Consider the following 16,828-nt stretch of genomic DNA (forward strand, 5'->3'; position numbering starts at 1 on the left):
GAGCCAGTTGCTCTAAGGAAAACCACGCAGGATTTGTTGCCAGGGATGGGATTTGTGGGGTGCGGGTGTGAGCCTCGGAGACCTGCAGCCCAGGCTGCAGCTGTCCCCAGAGCCGTCAGTGGAAAAGACCATCCACCGCGCAGGGCGGCAGGGCCCTCGGCCATGCCTTGGTCAGGGCTCACTGACACACTGTAGGGCGACATCCGCCGGAGCGGTGGGCAGACCCACGGGGCGGTGGGGGGGGGGATGCCTGAGGGGGCTGCACTTGCTCCTGGCAGGTGACACAGGACAGGGCTCGTCGGGCAGGAGGAAAGACCTTTGCTCAAGTGCAGAACAGGCTCTTGTCAGGTTGGGGGGGAGGAAAACTCACCTGATGTAGTAAGTGTGTCCGTGTGTTTCCGTGTAAATGCGGTGGAGGTTCTTTTTCTTAAAAAGAAAAGATTTATTTATTTATGCATACAAGAGCTGGGGTACAGGCCAGAGGCCCGGGAGGGTGAGAGAATTCACCAGAGACAGAGTGGGGAGTGAAACAGGCAGAAGGACCGAAGACACTGCTGAGGGGAGCAGCGGACAAGGCAGGAGAGGTCTGCCGCGCCATGTGGGACTCTCCCCGGCTGGCTGGGAATCGAACCCGTGCTGCAGAGGCTGTGGACAGCTTCACAGCGAGGCGCTCAACCCGCTGCGCCCCAGGGATGCCCTGTAGTGCAGTGTTCTTGTGCTAAGTGAATGAAGAATTATCTTTAATGTTTCCACCTCGGTCTCTGGCATAAGCGATAGATACAGTATCTGCCCAGCCAGGACCCTGCAGGGAGCCTGGGGACATGCTCCCGGGCTGCTGGCTGGAGAGCATCTGTTCCAGAAGCCCTTCCCGGGCCTGCGGGCCCCCCGCACAGGGCACACTCGCCAGATGAGCCTCCGAGGACACAGAGGGCCTCCGCCATCGCCTTGCTGTCCTCGTGCCCGTCCGGCCCTCCCCGCCACAGGCCTAGCGTTTGGGTGGGAAGGAAGGGCCCCTGGCCCATGGAGCCCTGTCTTGATGGAGGCACAGCCGCTGCCTTGTCAGGGGACGCCAGCGTGACGGAGGAAGAGTCAGGCCGCCGGTGGCTCTGACGGGGCCAGCTTTTTCCAGAACGGTGGGCTTGGGGGCCAGTCGGCCTGTGTGGGCGCCCCCGCGGCAGAAACTCAGACAAACCTGGGCCCTGCTGAGCGGTCCCGGGCCCAGAGGCCCGAGGGGCTGGGCAGGAGGAGGCTGCAGGGCCCAGCCGGGCGGAAGAGCGCACGTGAAGAACCATCTCTTCTCTTTGCCCCCCAGATCCCCTGTCGATGGGCCCTCAGAAAGCTCTGGAGACCATCGGTGCCAACCTGCAGAAGCAGTATGAGAACTGGCAGCCCAGGGTAAGCCATCCGTGTTTGCTCTTCTCCTCCCGCGGCGCCCCAGCTCGTTGGTGGGCAAGGCTGCACCCCCTGGGGCCCGCCCGGGCCGTCGCGCGCGCCTCCTCCCCCAGCCCGTCCTCCGGCGACACGCACCCCCGGGGCAGGAGCCGGTTGGCCTCGGTTTTCTTTCCCACGTTTTCCTCTAAAATCTTTAAAAAGGAAAGTATTTCTCACCCTCCCCCCGAGCTGTGGTTTTTATTTTACACAGAAAATGTGTTCTCGTAACTTCGCTGCAACCTCAACTAGTTAGAGTTATTTCTCCCCTCTTCAGTTTCAAACAGCGAGAAACAGCACTCGGCGTTCAAAGGATGACGCCTGTGCGCGCCTTGTCTTTGATTCTGAAGGTGAGGTTCTTCTAGGGAGCCGGTCCCCAATTACTGTGTCTTTCATCGCGTCGCTCTTAAAGCTTGTCTCCCCTGAAGGAGGCGGCCTGGGCCGCGTGGGCCGTGTCAGACTGCCTTGAAGACCCTGCGCTGTTTGTGCGCCGCCGAAGACCTAATTCCTTTAGCTTTTCTCATTAGCAGTTTTGCGGCTTTAACCATTTAAATAGGAGAGTAGACACTGGGGGTGTTTACAGAGGTGCCTTTCCATCCGGCTTGGCGCGATGGGCAGCTTCTGGACTCCACTGAGGGTGGGGAGAGGGTGGCCTCTCGGGCGCCCGTGGAGCCTGCTCTTGCTCTTTGGATGGAGGCAGGCGCTGAGGGCTCACCTGCTCGGGCCCAGCCGCAGCCTTCCCGCCTGCCTGGGCCCGGGCGCCTGCACCTCACCCGCATCCTGGGAGAAGCGGGGGCGGAACCGAGCCTCTTCCTCACGTAAGGGGCCTGGTGAGTGCTAGGACCTTTGTGTTGTTTTTAAATGCAGGGAAAGCAAGCGTTTCCCGCTGCGGCTTCAGAGTCTCAGGCTGCAGGGGGCGGGTGGGCTGTGCCGCCCGGAGCCCCTGACCTGCTTTTCTGCTCTCAGCAACCTCCTGGGGCCGTGGGCCGGGGCGGCTGGCACCACAGCAGGGCCTCTCCTGTGGGCACACCTGGAGCCTCCCCCAGCGCTGGCACGGGACACCGGGCAGTCACCTGCTCGGCTGTCTGTCCTGGGTGCCACTTCCTCACGTCGGTCACGCCTCTGAGTCAAGGCGGAGCTGAACACGCGTCCCTGTTGCGCGCCACGGGCTCTCTTTGCTGCTGCAGGAAGAGAGGCTGCTGTGCCGTCTGCAGCGAGGTGACAGGGACCTGATTACACTTCTAGACCTTTGGCGCAGGTGCTGGAGGGAGGCCTGGCTTTGGCCCTCACTGTGTCCTCGCGTGGCGTCCTCGCCAGGGCGGGCACAGGACGTGGCGGCAGGACTCACGGAGCAGCCCCTCGGCCCACTCCCCGTCCTCCTGGTTTCCCGCCTTATTCACATTTAAGCATTTTGATAGAGGTGGTTTGGGGTCAAGAAGGAATTTAGAGGAGTCCTGACGATATTTTTTCTGGAGGCTGCCAGACGGTCTGGCCCAGGTTTCCCTGCCAGGCCCATCGAGCCCTTTGCTAGATAATTTACCAGCTTGCCGCTGGCGAAGTATTTCTTCTGATTAAATGTAAGACTTTGCCTTATTACTTCCTGGATGGCATAAATATGTGTTCTGTAGGAGATTGAAGGGAAATGCCAGCTGCTGTTTCAGCTGGAAGTCGTGCCGGCCAGTGACCTCGCGGTTTGCTCAGCAGGCTCCATGGGCGCCTCCCCCTCCCCACCCCCGATGGAAAGGCTGGATACTGCGACAAGATTTGCGACATGATGCTTGGGCCTTGCCTGCGCACCCTCCCCTGTCACCGTTGCCCGGAGCGTCCCCACAGCCTGGCAGCGTCTCCACCCACCCGCCTCAGCCCTGCCCACCTCCTGTCGCCTGTCCCCGGAGCCCTTGTGTGCAGGCAGCACCTGGTACAGAGCTGGGGCTCAACCTCTCCCGGCCCTTCCTGCAGGCCCCCTTCCCCGCAGCGTTCCTCTGTGTCTGCCGTGGGGAGCCCCCTTACAGAAGCCGCAGACAGTCGGGGGAGGAGTCTCTTTGTGTACCCCCTCTTGGGCAGGGAGGGGCGCGGCCCTCGCCTGGTGGCGGTGGACAGAGTCTGGGCTGGCTGGACTTTGGGAGGGCCCTACTTAGTCTGTTAAGTTGCGTGGATGCGTCCACAGAGCCTGCTCCCAGCCCCTCCCCTGCCGGGTGCTGGAGACCCCTCGGCGACCCCTCCCAGCTGCTCTGCCATCTCAGCTCCAGCCTCGGCCTGGACGCCTTTCCCAGCGCTCCCCGGGGACCGACCTTCTTCAGGGACCGCTGCTGGAGAAGGGAGGGCCTCCCCGTGCTCCCGTGCTGAGCGAGCCCCTCCAGGCCGTCGTCTCGCGCCTCGGCAGCCCTCCCAACAAGGGGCCGGGCTCCTCTGCGCAGTCAGCTTGAGGACTAACTCTGAGCCCAGCGTCTGGTGGGGCTGGCACCTGAGTGAGCCGGCACCCCTGGCGGGGGCACCACATGTGCATCTGGGCCTGCGTGGGTGGAGGAAGCTGCCCCAGCTCACATGTGGGCCAAGGGGAGCTGTCGGGCGCCCTCCCGGCACAAGCCGGCACTGACAGGCGGGGGCCCTGGGGGGAGGTGGCCACCCTCCAAGCTTGGTTCATTGTGGGGGAACCGTGTCTCAGGGCATCTGTGAGCCTGGGGGCCACAGAGACTTCTGGACAGCCCTAGTGTCAGGGACTTGCTGGTTGGTGTGATGGGGGCGGGGGGCACGAAACAACTGAGCTGAAGCTCACACCCCAAACACCCCGAAACATGGACTCAGACAAGGCAAGGCCTTAGGTGTCTGCCGCCACCTCTCAGTGCCTGGCCCTCCTGGGCCATCTGAGCTGCCGCCTTCCTGCCGGCCTCCCTGCCACCCTGCTCCCTCCCACCACCCCCTGCCCTCCTGCCTTTGGTTGTCACAGGCTGAGCTGTGTGGGCTTCTGGTGTGCCCCAGGTGTAGCCGCAGGGCACACGCGACCCCCCCCCCCACTCCAGCTCTCCGGGTCACTGGTGTATGCCGGGGTGCAGCTGTGGGGCGCACACAGCGGCTCCCTGTTCTCCACAGCGGCCCCCATTGCCCCTTCCAGCTGGCAAAGCACAAGCACCCCCCGCCACCCCCGCATCCAGGACTCCACGCGTGGGTCCTGTGCAGGCCCTGGGGCGCAAGTGTGGGTCTCCCCAGAGCGCGGATGCAAGGCCCGTCTGGGGCGGTGCTCTCTGCCCGCAGCTGTTTGGAGGCGGATCGTCTTCGCTGTCTGCGAGGATGCCCGTGTGGCCGCGGCCCTCCTGGAACTCACTTGCTGGGACATCGTGGCCTGTCGGGTCTGCCCCACTCAAGACCCCAAGCGTTTCTGGGGTGCCCTGACTCGTGGCAGGCCCGCGGCTCCCGCTGCTCTGCCTCCTGTGACCTGACCGTGGTGGGCAGTGGCAGGCGGGCAGCGGAGCCATCCCAGGCCAGGGAGGGCCATCCCTCCTCTGCCAGTCTCGGCCCGGGTCGGGAGCAAGGAGCCGTGTGGGGCGCCGGTCACTTCATTATCATGTGGGCCTGGCCGGTGGCCTGCCCCAGGCCGCTGGGAGCCCGTGTGTTTCACGCTGAGTGTCCCGACTCCTACGGGATCCTGAGGGGCTGCAGTCCTTGGCCCCTGGGCTGTGCGCCGGGAAACCCCCCAGTCGGCCCCTGTACGAGGTCGGGGCTGGGTCTGGGATGGGGTGCGGGAGGAAGGGCGTGTTCCCATCCAGGCCTGGCCTGCAGCTTGCCCGAGTCTCCTGCATTGTGGGGGCTCAGCCGCCTTCCTGTCACCCTGTGACACCCGCTGGGGCGCCACTGGGGGGGGGCCCTCGGGTGGGTAGCCGGGGCCCCCGCGTGCACTCCTGCCTGGTTCCCTGCGACTGTCCCCCGCAGCCTCCCGGCCTTCCCGCTCTTGGTCCTCCACGCCAGCTCTCTGCTAACTGCATGTTTTTATGAGGTTTTCAAGATTCAATTTCCTCCGAAGAAGAGGGTTTCATCACTCACGGGGCAGCCAGGCTGTGGGCCAAGGTGAAGGCAGCTGAGTGCCACTGAGGGGAAGCGGGTGCAAGAGGCGGGCGGCACAGCGCTCCTCGGGGTGCAGCCTTGCCCTGCCGCTGGGGGAGGGGCACCGGGCCGCGGCTGCGTTGCTGGCCCCAGGCGCCTGCCCCTGCCCTGGGTGTAGAAAACTGGCTGTGCCCGGGTGCCCTGGGGGGCGGGTGGGGGGCAGAGGCTGGGAGCGCACGGTGGCGGGAGCTCTCCCCTGGAGGGAGGCGTCCATCCCGAGGCTCAGGGCCGGTCCCCACCGCCTTCCCACAGGGCTTCGGAGCAGCCCAATGCCCCCTTTCAAAATTTATTTTTACTGAGGCTCTGCAGTAGCTGGCCAGCCCGCAGGCCAATCCTGATGTCAGAGGCAGGTGAGGCGATGGTGGCGCCAGGCTACGGGCTGAGCCGGGCAGGGCGGTGCCCGTAGGCAACTCTCTGAGAGGGCCCGCATCTTGTTAGCTTTGCTCCACGGAGAAGTCTGAGCCAAATTTTCATAAGAGCCAAGGAAAGAGCACAAATAATCAAGGAAGAATTTGAGGAAATCAGGATTCTCCAAAACTGCAAATACCTTGGGAACTTGCGTGAGGCGCAGATTGCCCGGGAAGCTGGCAGGGCCGTGACTGACCTCAGAGCAGGTCAGCCAGACCTGAGCACGCAGGATGGCTGCGAGCGCTGTCGGGAGTCCCTTCGTCTCCTCCGCCCGAAGGGTTCAGACTGGGAGGGACATAGGCTCTCGTGGCTGTCACCCCTGTCGTGGCGGGATGTGAAGAGCATGTGTGTGGAAAGCAAGGTCAGGGAAGAGACCGCTCGGCGGCGGGAACCGCACGGGGCCTGTCGGGCACCCCCCCGAATGCTGGCGTTGGGGTCTCTCCAAAATTCATTTCGTCTGTAAACTAATGCAGTTCAAAAGGGGTTTCTCTTCGTTGATTTAGCGCGGCAGAAAAGCCTGTACCAACAGTTAAAGTTGGATCCCACGTGGAGCAGGCCCCTGTGCGGTGGGGCTGACTCCCACAGGACACAGGGTGCGTGTCGGTGCCCCTTGCTCAGTCACGTGGAGAATGAGAGGTTCCTTTATTCTCCCTGCTCTGCGAGTGCCTGTTTCGATTGGAATGTGTTTCACTGGTATGAATTCTTCACCTTTTAAGTGGAGGAAGAAGAAAGGAGAGGTCGCTCAGACCCCGTTGGGGAGGGCCCTGGAGACAGGCTTGAGTCCAGGGGAGAGCGGGCCCCAGTTCCGAGAGTGGGCATCTGAGAGCGCGCTCTGACCGCGGCCAGGCTGCCTGCCTCAGGGCGCAGAGAGCCCAGAGTTGCGAGGCTGCGGGGCCTGGGCGCTCGCTCCTTTGCTGCAGGCGTGGTCTGTTAAGTCTTTCCAGAGAGTAAGCGGCTGGCTTGTCCCCCCACAAAGTACACAGTCGGACAGCAAAGGTACGCATACAGCCAGCTGTGGCCTCTTGCTTTCCGGGGCAGGCCCAGGCTGCTCCTGTCACCCTCAATGATGCTTTAGAGCCTGTCTGGAGGTGCAGCCGGGAGTGGAGGGCTGGAGGCCGCTTAGCCTCCCGGGTACTAGGATTTTAATTGGCTTATTTAGCGCATTTACGTTTAATGGAATTATTGACACAGCTGGGTTTGATTCTGCCATTCCATTTATTTTATTTTTATCTTGGCTATTTTTTTTTTTTAATAGAGGCATGCTTTATTTATTTATTTGTTTGTTTGTTTTTGTTTATACATGCACTGGGTAGAGTCAGAAGCGCGGGAGGGTGAGAGAATTCACCAGAGCCAGAGCGGGGAGCAGAGCAGGCTGAAGGACCGAAGGACACTGCTGAGGGGAGCAGCGGGCGGCAGGAGAGGTCTGCGCGCCATGCGGGACCCTCCTCCAGTGGCCAGGGAGCAGCCGGGGATCGAACCGGCGCCGCGGAGGCCGCGGGCAGCTTCGCAACCCAGCGCTCAACCGCTGAGCCACCGGGGAGGCCCATCTTGGCTATTCTTGATTTACTTTTACCCTTTCCTTGATTTCTTGTGATTAATTAGGTTTTGAGACATGACTCGTCTTCCCCTCTGTTGGTGACACCTGCATCGGGTCTCAGTTTCGCATTAGCCTAATGTCACCCCCAGGGCCCCGGCGGGCGTCTGTGAGCTCGGGCCGGCTCTTCCCGCCTGCCGCTGTGTCTTGTCGTCTGGTGAACACCACAGTCGGCAAAGCGCCGCCCCTCAATGCCGGCCGCGACCCGCCCCTGAGCGCGCTTCCTGCCTATGTCTGTCCTTGTGTCCCGGACTGGTTTCCCTCAGCCTGAAAAGCGTTAATACTTCAGTGTGAACCAGCTGCCCACAAATCTAGGTTTTACTTGTCTGAGAATGTTTTGATTTTGTCTCTATTTCATTTCTGAAGGCTGTCTTTGCTGGTTATAGAGTTCCACAGTCACGCGTTTCATTTGCCCAGTGGAGGCGTTTCCTGTAGGAGTGCCTCGGGGCGGGAGCCACAGGCACAGGCGGAGAATTAAGCTGGGTCACCAACTCCCTGACAAGAATCGCTCCAATTGGTTTGAAGGTTTAGCTGTGAGGCCTGCAACAGTGAAACACACAGAGGAACAGTCTTGCGCTGCCTTCCCCGACCCCAGTGACGGCAATGTTTCCGCAGCCTCGCCCTCCGCGGCAGGGGAAATAAAAGCAAAATTAAACTATTGGGGTTGCCTCAGATGACACGGACGGGGCATGCAGGCCCTTTGTGAGGTTCTCACTGGCCTAGACCCGCGGGGAGGAGGCTGCAGGTTCACGCTCTCTTCTTGCCCCAAGATCCTGGTCCCACCACAACCTGACCCAGCTCTGGACTGTGCAGACCCGTTCCCAGCCCCCTCTGCTTGCCCCTCAGTTCTGGATCAGCTTCCTCCAGTACCTGTGCCCCCGCAACTCCCAGCCTCCCCGCCTCTCCTGCGTTCTGGGTTCTCCCTCATGTGTCGGCCCAGATTGGGAGCTCAGGAGCAGGACGGGGGGAGACGGTCAGGCTCCAGCCCCGCTGAGGGTTCGGTCGCCATGTGGCACGTGTTGAGAGGTGGGAGACCTAAGTGACCGTCCTTGGAGTCAGTGTTGACCCCGGAGCCTCCAGCTGTCAGGGGCCAACAGAGCCTGGGCGGGTGGGTCAGCGGGAGGCGGACCCTGGGGCTCTCCTTGCTCCCCCGCCACCTTCCTCGTCTCTGCTGCTGTTGCGAGCGAGGCTTTTCCTTGCGCTTTGTCTGGTGGGTTCTAGGACGGTGTGTGGCGCTCCTGTCTGTGGTGTGCCGGGAGCCGCTGGCCCGAGTCTCGGGCTGTGCGTGGGGTCTCCTGTCTGTGTCCTCAGGCGGTGCCGAGGCCTGGCCTTCACTGCGGGCAGCGCATCTGATCTGGGCGCTCCGCGTCTCCGAGCCTCCGGGTTACTCTGAAACCTGCACTTCAGAACGTCTGTTTGCAGGAACTTCGGGTCGCCCGCACCCGGCAGGCCTGGGGTGCCACTCCCTGGCCCCTAGCCCTGTGCCCGCTGGGGTACCCCAGGCTTGCTCAGGCGCTGCGGGTGAGGTCAGGGAGGGCTCCGAGCACACCTGCAGGTCCGTGCCGGCCGACAGCTTGACCCCACGAGCGCGGCCGGGCGCCCCCATTGTACTTCGTGAGTCGACAGAATGGCAAAGTTCCCGTTTCTCCTTGCCAAGCCCGTGACCTGCAGAGAAGCCACCGCTTTCTGCGGACTCTGAGGCGCGAGAACGAGCCTGGAGCCGGGTGGGGTGGGGTGAGGTGTCCGGTTGCTGAGCGAGGCCTCGGGCGGGCCTTGGGCATCCTCCCCCACCGCCCCTGCCGTGTGGCGAGAGCAGGCCGGTGCCTTAGGGGTGCCTGCGTGCCCCCACAGCGGCCCGCTTCGGTGCTGCCACCCAGCGCGGCGCCCAAGACACAGAGGGGCCTGTGACCTTCCGGCCCCGCGACCCCCACGCGCCCACACCCTTGCCCAGAGACTCCCTGTGGGGCGGCCCGGCCTCCCGCAGTCATCCTCAGAGCTTGAGACAGACCCTGACGGGCCTGCTGTGGCTCTGCGGCCCACACCTGCCCTGGATGCCCGAAGCCACTGGTGGTTGGGCCTGGCAGAGGTGGCCACCTGGTGCAGAAGGCCGGGCGGGGCATGTCCTGCAAGGCCTGCTGGGTGGTCATGCTGGGGGAGAGGTGGCAGCGAGCTGAGAGAGCACTGGGGACACGGTGGCAACCTTGTGCCCTCTGAAGGAGCAGCCCGGCCAGCTGGTCAATGGCGGCTGGGGTGAGGGCAGGGCGGTCCGAGAGGAGGGCACCCTGGCCACCTGCTTGGTGAGGGCAGAGGCTCCTGGGGACAGGAGCCGCAGGACAGCCCAGGTGCCTGCGAGCGCCCCGTACCCGCCTGCGCCTGCGTTTCCAAAGTGCATTTCTCGAGCTGCTCTGACGAAGACGCACAGATTTAATAGTTGAGGTTGAATAATTTATTTCCCGGTGGAGAGGCCGATGGGAGCCCTGTGCTGAGTCATGACAGCCGTCGCCCGCTCTGCTGCCCCTCAGGGCCCTCCGGCCCCTCGACCTGTGGCGCCGGCCTCCGGGACTGAAACCATTCGCTGTGGGCAAGTCAGAGGCGATGCCAGCCTTCTCCCGGCTCCCACGGGCGGTGGGCGCTGCCACTTGCGGCTCGGGCGGGTCGGAGGGGCTGGGGCCCGCCCGCGTGACTGTCAGCGCGGCTCTAGCCCTCGGCCCCCCAGGCCCGGCCCCTCCGGCAGCGCAGCCTCCTGGCGCGGCTGCAAGAACGGAGCACCCTGGGGGCCGAGGGCTGGTCCCCTGCTTCCCCCGCTCCCCTATCTGCTGCCTTTCATGACGTGCAGCTGAGTTTCACCGTCTCTGGGCTGAGGCCCCGCGCCCAGCCCTCCCCAGCCGCCCGCGTTCTGGGCAAGCAGAGACGGCCTCTGGGGTCGCGGGGCCCCGGCGGGGGTGAGCGTGCACGTGTCATGGTGGTGCCCCACTGCGCCCCTCTCGTAGTCCCTCTCCTCGTTGCTCTTCCTTCTGCGCGTCCTGTTTCTTGTCTGTCTGGCTCCCCTGCAACCTTTGCTTCTGCCTGTCTCTGTCCCCAGAGCCCCATTTTGGGGCGGGGCAGCGGTGTGGTGTCCTGAGGGCGGCGGGCAGGCTGGGCGGGTATCGCCTGTCTGGGCCCGGCGGCTCCTCTCCGTGTGGCAGCTGGGCACGTGCCTGCCGCCATGTTCTTAAAGGACGAGCACGGGGAGAGTTGTGGGGTTGCGGGGACACCGCGGCTGCCACCCCCCTCCAACCCCGGGCGCTTCCCAGACTCCCTTGCGGCCAGGCCGCCTCCAGCACACCCAGAGGTAGGGCCTGAGCCCGCTCCCTGCACAGCGACAGCAGGTGCTTCCCTGCCCAGGAGGCTGTCCGCCCCCCCCCCCCAAGCCCTGCCACCGCCTGTCCCTCAGGGCTTTGCTCTTGGCAAGGAGTAGACCAAGGTGAAGGCCTGGGGGGTTGGTTTAGGAACCAGTTCAAGGCAGACCGGGGACCAGAGGTGTAGAAAGGCCCTGGGCCCTGGGTCCCTGCACCCACCCCCGCCCGCAGGGCTCTCCTGCGGGTCCCTGGGGCCCTCCCCTGGGCGCCGTGGTGGGAAGGAGGCCCTCCTACCCCTCTGCCGGGAGCACACCTCCCTCTGACCTGTCTCCGTCCCATGAGCTCTTGGGGCCACTTGGTGCTTTATGCTTTTCAGGCTGCCGGCACTTCCTGGGCGCGTTTGCAGTGCAATGAAGAAAGTGTAGCCCTGAAACCACAGTCATTCCTAGACTTGGCACCTCTTCTCCACCGGGGACATCAGCGCTTCCGTCCAGAGGGGCTGGGCCAGCTTGAAGCATTAGAGTGGCTGTTCATCAGCCCCTGTCCCTGAGGCCTGTCCCGAGCCCGCCTGGGCCTGCTCAGCTGCCGGCGCCCTCTGGGTGCGTCTCCCCTGGTACTGTTACCAGGCAGGGAGAGGGCGCCCCAGAACCCCCAAACCTGCCTGCTCTAAAGGGGCTGCCATCCTCGGCATCGAGACAGAACACACGCTCGCGTGCGAGACCGTCAGCGGAAAGGAGCTTGACCACGATCCGCGTGCCGCGCAGACGGGGAGGAACCAAGTTTCCAGATCCAGCTCCCCGGTCCCCCGTCCCCTCGCGGGTGAACGCCCAGCCGAACGGGGCTGGCCCAAAGCAGGGGGCCTAAGGCACCTCCCGGGCGCTCAGAGAAAGGGGCGTATCCGGGAGGAGAAGAGCAAAATCAGATCAAGACCCACGCTGCTCCGTCCCCTCCCCACGGTCTCACCGCGTCGGCTCCACCCGTCCAGGACCCAGAAGCCAGCGCGGCCTCCTCCCGCGTCCCTGCGCCCCGCGCTCCCCCAGGCCCCTCCTGCTCCCAGCCGCTTCCTTCTGGCCAGCTCCACCCTTTCTTGGGGCCTCCCCTTTTCCTGGGGACCCCCCGCCCCGCCGGCGCCTGGGGCATTCGTGAGCTCTGTGCTACACCCACTGCAGCTCTCAGGCGGGACTCCCTGGCCTAGGAGATGGGTCCATGTGGCCCGTGCTGCTGACCTCCCTCCCTGGGTGGGGGGATCGCTTTATCCCATTCAAACTTTCAACCTGGAAATGAAGTGTGGGTAGCAGCGCATTCAACACTGGGTGTCTCACCACCCCCCAAGTCCACTGGCTGCCCCGCAAGTGTCTTTCTGTGCCTGTCTCAGAAGGTGAGGCTGAGCCTGCACCCTGACCGCCCGGGTGCCAGCCCCGTGCCTGCGCTCGCCCGGCCGCCCGCCCACCCCTGCGCCCGAGCGCACGGCCTGACCTGGGTGCCTCACAGACGGGAGCCGGGCAGGGCTGCTGCGCTTTCGTGCCTCGTGCCTCGTGGTTGTAAACACTGCACACTTGAAAGTTTTAATTTTATGGAAAATTATAGATGTTTTAGGCTTTTATTGATATAGATACAGCCAACAGTGTTGGTTCATTTACATATGTTTCATATTAAGTGTCTGTTGACTCTGTGAGTCAGTGTGCTCGGCGCTGTGACAAACGCAAAGAAATGGGGAGGCCGGGAGGCCCCACAGTCTGGAGGAAGCAGCCGGCGCGTGTCCTGGGTGGCAGCGCCAGGTGCAGGCGGCAGCCGGAGGGGTCAGGGCGTATCCCAGAGACACCCACTTCCAAGTAGGGGGGACATTTTAAGAAGGGAAGCCCCGACGGGCTGCGCGCCCGGGGCTGGGGGAGACGGTGGTATTCAGAGAGCCAGGCTCTTGCTCCTGGCTGTCAGTGACTGGTGGGGTGCGCTGAGCCCTGGGTGCTGGCCTGAGTAGGTCTCCAGCGTTAGCTCTTTTCCATCTTCACGAGAACCCGCCCGTTTTGCAGAGGAGTGAGCGGAGGGAGGGAGAAGTGAGCGCACCTGCGGGGTCACGCTGCCCCCACTTGGCACGTCCGGTTCCTCCACAGCCGCAGGAAAGACATTTCAAGAGTAGCTATGTGAGCAGTTTGGTGGGTCAGGTCCGATGAGATTCTCGTTTCTTGACTTTACCCTCACGATGGCAAACCGGCTGCTGCAGCTCCAACATCACATCATCGCAGTTGCGTTCAAAGGAAGAGAGAACAGCCGTGGGTTTTCATCAAGGAGAACGTTGTTCCAGGAGCCTCTGACTCTCTCCTCCGGTCTCCCTGGTCAGGCTTGATGTCCAGGGGACTCCAGCGGGGTGTGGCTCTGCTCGCAGAAGGGGCTGGAGAAGGCCCCCATGTCGGCCCCCGCTACCCCACTTCCTCTGAGCCAGATGCGTCCGGGGCCTTGGCAGGGGCAGCCTGTGGCCTCTCGAGGTTTGGGCTGCAGCCTGGGAGGACGGCCACGCCGCTTGTCCCCCAGCCCTGGGCCCTGGAGGCCGGGCCACCTCCCGGGGCTGCTGCCCCCCCCCCCCCCCCCCCCCCGGTGCCGGCGTTCTGGGCGGCTCCACCCAGCTGTGGGAACTCTGAGGGCCGCTGTGTGTCTCTGTTTTCGTGGCTTATTCATTTGTGAGTTTTATTATGGAAAATTCCCGCATCTCCCGTCATCTGCCTTCACGGTTACCAGCTTGTTCCTCTTCATCTCTGCCACCTCCACTCCCGCCCCCACGCCCGCCCCTGGCTTATTTTGAAACAAATTTCAGACATCATATAATTTCATCCCGAACGCTTCAGCGAATCCGCAGACAGTCAGGATTTACACACACGCAGGGCGGATTTGTGTGCACCAGGGCTCGAGTGAGGGGGCCGCGCACATCGGCCGTGGCGCCCACTCGCCCTCAGAATCCACCCGCAAGTCGGGCCCAGCCGTCCTCCCGCCCTCCCTTCCCGCGTGCCGGCCCCGCCGTGTGCTCCCAGGGGTGCTTGCCGCTGCATTTGGCCAGTGCTGCTCCCGGGGGCTCCTTGGTGGGCTGCGCGGCTGCCCCAGAACCCCCGGTGGGCCCACCGGCGTGGGAGGCATGTTGGGGCCGTGCCCCCGGCGGGCAGCGCCCCGCCTTTCAGGAGTACGCGGCGGTGGGCTTCTCTCCGGAACGCCCCGCGGTCCCCAGCGAGCCGGCCGCCGCGGCTTCCTCTACGCACCGCTTCCTGCTCGGGGTCAGTTTTTCTCCCAGTTTTGTCCTGGTCGCGCACATTCCCTTAAATGCTCTCCGGCCGGGCTTCTCCGGTGGCTCGGGGCGGGAGGACACGGCTGCCGACAGGACACGCCGAGCACGTGGCGTGTTGGTATAAGGTGACCCCTGTGGGCGGGGGTGCCACGCGCAAGCCGCTCTGTCTGGTTTTCAGGGGCCACGACACCCTTCAGAGCCGCCACCGCCCCCCATTCCCACAGACTGGACTCCGCGGCCGGTGGGTCTGACCTCGAGGCCCTCAGGTCCCCGCAGGGGCGCGGTACCGGGCAGCTCGCTTCAGCTCTGAGAGGGTGCGGCAGGCACATGGGAGCTGCCCCTGTGGGTGCAGAGCTCTCGGGGCAGGAGCTGGCCTGGGAGGTCCCGGCCTCCCTTGGCGTCCCCCCTCCCTAGCTCGGCTCGCGCAGCCCGCCCTCCGGAGGCGTGACGAGTGACGAGTGATGCTGCCGCGCACGCGGCCACTGTCTCAGCCAGGCCGGCCCGAGACCCGGCCCTTGGCCACCTGCCTGGGCGGGGGCGCCGGAATGTTCCACAGGCCCCGGGCTGGCAGGTGAAGCCGCAGGGAGTGCAGGAAGACAAGCTGGAGCCTGGGTTCGGGATCACAGGGGGGCCCTTAGAAGACAGAGCACGTTTTTTAAATAATTCACGGCTTAGCAGCAGCGGGGAGCCCTGGGCTGCGAAGCAGACACAAGTCTAAGTCAGCCCGGCCCCTGCACAGCCTCCGCTGCCCAGGGTGGGGAGTGAGTCTGTGGGCTCCCTTGGGCGCCTGACTCCGCCGAGGCCTTCCCGGCAGGCAGCCAGCTTGAATTCCTTGGGCCCAGGTGTCCTCAAGGCCGTTTACGGGCAGGACCCAGCACCTCGTTACCTCGTTCCGCACTTCAGGGGCTCAGGGGCCCAGGTAGCCGTGAGATGAGTGGCCGTTGGATTTTTTAATTAAGGGATTTAGGGAAAAGCTGTCACAGTGAAAGCACCCGGAAAGCCAGGCAAGCTGACGTCTTACTATGAAATAAAAAAAACACCTAAAGAGAAAGCACAGGTGCAGGTGGGGGCATGTTGCGGTGCCCCCTGGTGGCCAGGGCCCCAGGCACCCTGGGACGGGTGGGCCCTGCGGCTGGTCAGGGCGAGGGTGGAGGCCGTGGCAGGGAGCAGGATACTGGTGGTGATGGCCGCAGCTTACTGGGCACAGAAGGGACCAGCACGGCAACAAGGGGCACCCCTGCACTGCCAGGGCTCTCGCTTTCTCGTGTGGGTCACCACGTCTGCCGCAGGGGTTCTCTGAGCAGGCCCCCTCCCGCCCTGCCCAGGGTTTTCCCGGGAGGCCCTGCTTCCTGCCGGGGCAGACCAGGGCAGGACTGTCCCGTCCCATCCCCCCACCCCCCGGTGGCCTGTTCTTCCCGGGCCACCGCGCTCACAGCCTTGGATCTGAACTCCAGATGTGTCCATGGCCAGAGAAGGACCGAGGGCAGCAGGACAGGGTCCAGCCCCGCTCCTCGCCGTGCGATGGCCGTGGCCTCGCCCAGGAGCCCGAGAAACTGGCAGGTCCGGCCCCATGGGCTCCGTCCAGAGAGGAGACCCCGCAGAGCCCGGTCTACCCTTCCCCGCCAGCTGCCTGTGCGGCCTCTAAGGCGGGCTGGCTGCAGGCGCTCGCCTCTGCATGGCAGGGCCAGGGGAGGACCGCCAGCCAGGACTGCAGCGCCCCAGCCCCCACCTGGGCCTCACTAGCCACAGGGCCCCCGAGTCACCGGGCCAGGCCACACCAGGAGGGAATGAGCGGGCAGCGCCGTCTACGCCCGGGGGGCTCTGTCCCGCCTCTCACTCTCGGCTCCCCCAGTCCTCCTGGGGCGCCCGTGTCCCTCACCTCTGCAGGCTGGGCCCAGGGCCGCCTCGCCCGCCCAGCAGCCGGCAGCATCCCACTCACTTGTCACATCAGGCCTCGGGCTGCCGCCGTCCCTGTGGGTGCCCCCTCCCCACGCTCCCCTCGCGTGCTGACACCTACTGTAGCGCTGCTGTCCCGGAGTCCCTGGGGTGTCCCCCGTGAGGCCCCAGAGGTGGCGTGGGCATCAGCACAGGCCTGGGCACCCTCGGCATGGGGGCAGGGAGGGCGAGGGACCAAGGGCAGATGCGGGGCGGGAGGTGGGAGACCTACATCCTGTTTGGGACGGACCTGGGGGGGCGCGGGATGGGATGGAGTCTGGCCTGCCTGCTGCCCCGCACGGCTGCGGCCCCTGCCGGCTTGCTGGTGTCTGGGCCTCACCCCCAGCGGCTTCTTCTTGTGTCCCGCGGGCTCTGGACTGGGGCCAAGTGCGCCGTAGGGGTGCGCCCGATGCCTGGGGTTGGCCTGCCCCTCCCTGTTCTCTGCCCCCTCCCTGCACGTGTCCTCGATGCCCGCTGCCAGGAGCTGGCACCCCGTGCACGTGTCTCCCCACGGCCCCTCCTGGCTGGCCCCTGCTGGAGCGGCCACCCCTCCCCGCCGTCTGCCTGAGGTTTCAGGGCTCAGGTGATGGTGCTTCCAGGTGCTGTGCCCAGATGGCCGAGGGCTCAGCACCCGTGGCACCGAGTGGGCGCGGTTCCAAGGAGAGTGGTGAGGCCCCAGCCACGCCACGGGGCCACTGTCGCGCTTGCTGGAGCAGAGGCCTTGTGGGTAGGGGTAACACGGCGCTCAGGGCTCCC

The 16,828-nt window shown here is 64.6% G+C and overlaps 1 protein-coding gene across 2 annotated transcripts in view; it reads left to right on the forward strand.

Moving 5' to 3' along the window:
- RPTOR (regulatory associated protein of MTOR complex 1) overlaps nt 1-16,828 on the forward strand; it is a gene marked incomplete at both ends in the record, with an annotated part of 116,435 nt that overhangs the window by 16,587 nt on the left and 83,020 nt on the right. For both annotated transcript variants that reach the window (XM_084238929.1, XM_084238930.1), the window contains one exon: nt 1,313-1,395. In XM_084238929.1, the coding sequence (XP_084095055.1) occupies nt 1,313-1,395 (83 nt within the window). The remainder of the gene's footprint in view (nt 1-1,312; nt 1,396-16,828) is intronic.

This window comes from Talpa europaea (assembly GCF_964194135.1).
Source record: "Talpa europaea genome assembly, chromosome: 7".
Classification (NCBI taxonomy): domain Eukaryota; kingdom Metazoa; phylum Chordata; class Mammalia; order Eulipotyphla; family Talpidae; genus Talpa; species Talpa europaea.